Source organism: Alligator sinensis, unplaced genomic scaffold (assembly GCF_000455745.1).
Source record: "Alligator sinensis unplaced genomic scaffold, ASM45574v1 scaffold1765_1, whole genome shotgun sequence".
NCBI classification, from domain to species: domain Eukaryota; kingdom Metazoa; phylum Chordata; order Crocodylia; family Alligatoridae; genus Alligator; species Alligator sinensis.
In genome coordinates, this window is record NW_005843468.1 from 59,403 (window position 1) to 64,121 (window position 4,719).

The 4,719-nt window shown below is 57.1% G+C and overlaps 1 protein-coding gene across 1 annotated transcript in view; it reads left to right on the plus strand.

Moving 5' to 3' along the window:
- Nucleotides 1–4,719, plus strand: part of LOC102377709 (sterol 26-hydroxylase, mitochondrial) — a 10,815-nt gene that overhangs the window by 4,447 nt on the left and 1,649 nt on the right. Inside the window, exons 5-7 of the mRNA XM_025195321.1 lie at nt 10–122; nt 2,710–2,791; nt 3,043–3,243. Coding sequence (XP_025051106.1) covers nt 10–122; nt 2,710–2,791; nt 3,043–3,243 — 396 coding nt within the window. The remainder of the gene's footprint in view (nt 1–9; nt 123–2,709; nt 2,792–3,042; nt 3,244–4,719) is intronic.

Sequence of the window (4,719 nt, forward strand, 5' to 3'; positions counted from 1 at the left end):
CCCCCGCAGGCCCGGGCCGCCCTTCCCCGCGAGGTCACCGGCGTCGGCGGGGGACAGGTCCCCGATGCCCCCCACCTGGCGCAGATGCCGCTGCTCAAGGCCATCGTCAAGGAGACGCTCAGGTGGGGCTGGGATGCTCTGGACCTGTCCAACCCCCAGGGACCGCGAGCGCACAGGGGGTGATCCTGCCTGGGAGGGAAACTGAGGCAGGGGAAGCAGAGGCTGCTCCCTGCATCTCCCATGTGGCTCTAGTACCAGGGTTGGGGGTCAAGCCCCTGCCACCCCCGAGCAGCCTGGCACGGCCCTGCCACGCACCTTCCTCCAGGCCCTGGGAAAACAGGCACTGTAGTGACCGGCCCGGCCTGGCCCGGCCCCGGGGTCACCCCCTTAGCGTTAAACCAGAGCAGAGTGACCCGCTGGCGGGCGCCCGTCTCGCTACGGCGTCCGTGCGATCGCCACGCGTGTCATGTCCTAGGTCATGTCTCTGAGCAGAGACGCACAGCTCTGTTCTTGCCATACATCCTGTTTGCTACGTTAGATACATTATAGCAGATCTACACACTGCTACATATTACTGCTGGGTGTATTATTTGCTAGATTATATATAGTATAGCATATGTATATTGCTAAATATGCTTGTTAGATATTTTATTTGCTAGATTTTATATATATATATAGCTATATATTATTCCCATCTATTTTATTTGCTAGATGATATATATCATAGCCTATATATATATATTGCCTTATATAATTGCTATATATCTTATTTTCTAGATTATATATTCTAGTATGCATATATATGTATAGCTATGTATCACTTGCTGGATTACTTATATTAAATATATTGCTGTATATATTCTTTGTTACATTATATATAGCATAGTATGTATATTACTATATATATTATTTGCTAGATTATATATGACACATAGCTATACATATGGTATGCCATATATAATCTAGCAAATAACATATAGCAATAGCATACCATGTATATAACTATATTTTACTGCTATATGTTATTTGCTAGATTATATATGTTAGATCATATGCATAATTGCAGGATTACATTTGTTATGTCATATATATTTTGCTCTATATTATTGCTAAGTATATGATTTGCTAGATTATACATAACGTTTAAAAAACCCCAACACACCAGGCCAAAAAGAGTCGAGATAGCTGGTGGCCCGAGTCCCGCAGTCATTAGAGGCAAATGGACGTCTCTTCTTTAGTTCATAACACACGTCGCCTTCATACGTGCCCTGACGGCACCTGCAGCACTTCACTGTGGGTTGTGTCTGCCCCCAGGTTCGCAGGCCCACGTGTAACAGAGCTGGGGGTGCGCTCTGTTACTCACGGGGGCACAGGCAGCAGCAAAGCAGCCTGCAGCTGCAATCCCAATTAGGCAGGACCGCCTGACTGGAAACAGGGCCCAACTGTTTCCTATAAGAGCAGGGCCCTGAGCAGTGCAGCCGGCATCCTGCTGCCAGCAACCGGGAGGACGCCACCCGGCTGAAGCTGCTGCTTATGAACACCCTTGGAGGTCTGGGGGGGACTATGGGGATGGTAGAAGTTGCCCTGTCCTGGGGCATGACATACAACTACACCCTGCTGGGGTAGGATAGTCTGGTGGGGCTGCCCATGGTGGGGTGGTCCCTGGAAATGCCAGGCCAGTCGTCTTCCCAGTGAAAAGCAAGTACCGGGCACCTTGTAACCCCGGCCCCCACAGCTCAGGTCCCAGCAGGGGACCAGGCTCCCTGTGAGCTCTGAGGTTTCAATAAGAGAGCTGGGTGTGAGGCCCCAGTGTGAGCATGAAAAGACCACGAGGGTCCCAAGTGGGGCTGGGAGCCCTGAATGGTGTGATCAAGAGCCCAGTGTGAGGGCATAGGGATTGCAAGCTCCAGTGAGGAGTGGGAGTCCCATGTGAGACTCTGGAGCATGGGTCCCAGTGCGAGGGCACAGGCTCATGAGCCAGGTGTTAGGTCAAACAAGTTAAGGCCGGGTTTCAGGCTGGACAGGCTATAGCGGGGTGTCAGGCCATGCTGAGCTGGAGGCCTGAACAAACTTGGGCCAGGTGTTAGGCCATGGATGCCATCTGCGAGGTATGGGACATGGTATAAGGGAAGGTTCGGAGCCGTGTATAGACCCTTGGCATGAGGGCAAGTAAATGGGCAGCCTCCCGCCTGATTGACATCTTAATCGGTATCATCAAAGGCATGGCAGGCGAGGAAGGCGGGCGGTTAGCCCGGAGACAAGTGGGCAGGCCAACGACTGACTGGCCCAGGGTTGCCAACTTGTTATATCACACCTGAGTGAACGTTTCTAGCTAGAGCCGGTGGACCGGGCTGGGAGGTGGCAGCCAGCAGAGGAAAGGCTGGTTTGGGCAAGAGAACACAAAGAGCTTGAACAAGGAGAGAGGGGCGTTCACACCTGGGAGTGGAGACTGGTTAGCAGTGAGCCGTGAGGCTGGGTGAGGCCCTTGCTGCTGCCTGGATAGAAATGTGGCTGCCTCTGCCAGCAGCTGGGGTTAAACTTTGGGTGGAGCTGGAATCGTGGCAGGGGCCACAATTGCATCATGACACCCCCAAGATAACTGGCAGATAAGGGGCAGGGGAAGAAGAGGCAGGTAGGAACATGCCCAGGGATGCTCGGGTTGGGGTGTTCTGGGCTCCCCCTGCCACGTTAACACCCCCATTCCCACAGGCTGTACCCCGTCGTGCCCACCAATGCACGGATCATTGTGGAGAAGGATGTCGTGGTGGGGGACTATCTCTTCCCCAAGGACGTGAGTGTGGGCTGGGCCTTGAAACAGGGAGGGGGAGGGAGGACTGTGCATGGAGATGACGCCTGTTTGGCACCGTAGCGTGTCCCAGCTTGGACGGGCCAGGGCTGAACCTGGGGGTGGAGGAGGAAGGACCGGGGTAGAAGGGGCTGTGGGTCAGGAGCGAGGCGCATGAGCAGGGGCTGTGGGTCAGGAGTGAGGGGCATCGAGGGCTGGGAGTTTTCCCGATGTCACGGTGCCCTGCTGCCCTGCAGACGCTGTTCGTCCTGGCGCACTACGCAATGGCTCATGATGAGCACAGCTTTCCAGAGCCAGAGCGCTTCCTGCCCCAGCGCTGGCTCCGGGCCGGGGCCACCCCCCACCACCCCTTCAGCTCCATCCCCTTCGGCTATGGCGTCCGCGCCTGTGTTGGCCGCCGCATCGCCGAGCTGGAGATGTACCTGGCCCTGACACGGGTGAGTGGGGGAGCCTCTACTTGCATGTGCATGCACAAGTATGTGTGTGATGCATATGTATGTGCGTGTGAATGTATTGGTGTGCACACGTGCATTCAAACGTGTATGTGCAATTGTGCCTGGGAAGGCACTAGTGTGCACGCGCCTGTTCACAGGTGCATGTGTGCCTGGGCATGTGTGGGTGTTCACATGTGCACTTGTGCATGAGTGGTTGTGTGCTGGCATGTGAATGCCTTTGTGTGCATGTGTGTGCTTTCACACATGTGAGATTTTCTGTGCACAGGAATACATTTGTGCAGGTATGTGTTCCTGCGTGCACTTGTGCATCTGCGTGTGTGTGTGTGTGTGTGTGTGTGTGTGTGTGTGTTCAGGTGCATGTGCGCACATTCCTATGTTTGCATGTGCTCCTCTATGCTGGTGTTTGCATGTGCACATGTTCACACGTGTGTGTCCATCTGTGGGTCCATCTGTGTGTCCATCTGTGGGTCTGTCCAGGTGCATGTGTGTGTGGCCACATCCAGCCCTGACACAGGCCCCTGCAGTGGCCGCGGCCTGGACAGAGCTGGTGGCTGGGAGAAGAGCCCCGCAGGAGGGAGCTGCAGGAGGGGAGAGGACCCGTCTCTGGGGCCAGGACCAGAGCTCGGCCCCAGCTGGGTTAGGAAAGGAGGTGGATGGGGCTGGGATCCGCTTGTGGAAGAGACTGGCACCTTCTGGCTCCGGGAGGTCCAGCTTGACCTCCCCAGGCTGCCAGGCAGAGCGGAGGAGCGGGGTCAGAGCCCCAGCGCTGCGGGGTGGGGGGAGCTTTGGGGTTGCATCCAGCCCGAAGCAGGATCCGCGCCATCCAACCCCCCCAGACAAACCCTGGGCGCGACCTCGGAGCTGCACGACACCCCCGGGCATCGCCCCTGCCCCGGGATAGAGGGGGGCTGCGGCCACCAACACCCCCCTGGCAGCAGTAGGTTGGTGGGTGCTGGAAAGAGCCCAGGCCCAGGTCGTGCCCCCGCTGCAGAGGGAGGGCTAAGCTGAGCAGGAGGCAAACCCCGGGCTGCCCCCACCCCCTCAAAAGGCAGCGTGAGCAGGGGGGGCGGGGGGCAACAGCCTGTAGCCAGGACCCTGCGGGGCTGAGTCCCAGCAGGAGCATTGGCGCAGCCCCAGCCTGGGCTACAGCCAGCAGCCAGAGCCTCTGGGGGGGCTTCAACCCCCTGACCCAGGAGGCAGCCAGCACAGCCCAGCCTGGGACACCCCCCAGCAGAGCACGGGCACCGCTGCGCCTTGACCCTCCCGCCCAGCCTCTCCTTGCACCCTCCTGTGCTGCAGCGTCCCCCAGTCCTGGTGTCTCCCTGCTTGGGCCATGCAGAGGTGTCTCCCCAAAGCCAGCCTCAATCTGCCTCCAGCCCTGGCTCTGCATCCTCTCCTCTGGGTCAGCTGGGCTGGGGTGTGACCCTTCCAAGGCTCTGGCCAGCTGGGCCTTGCTGT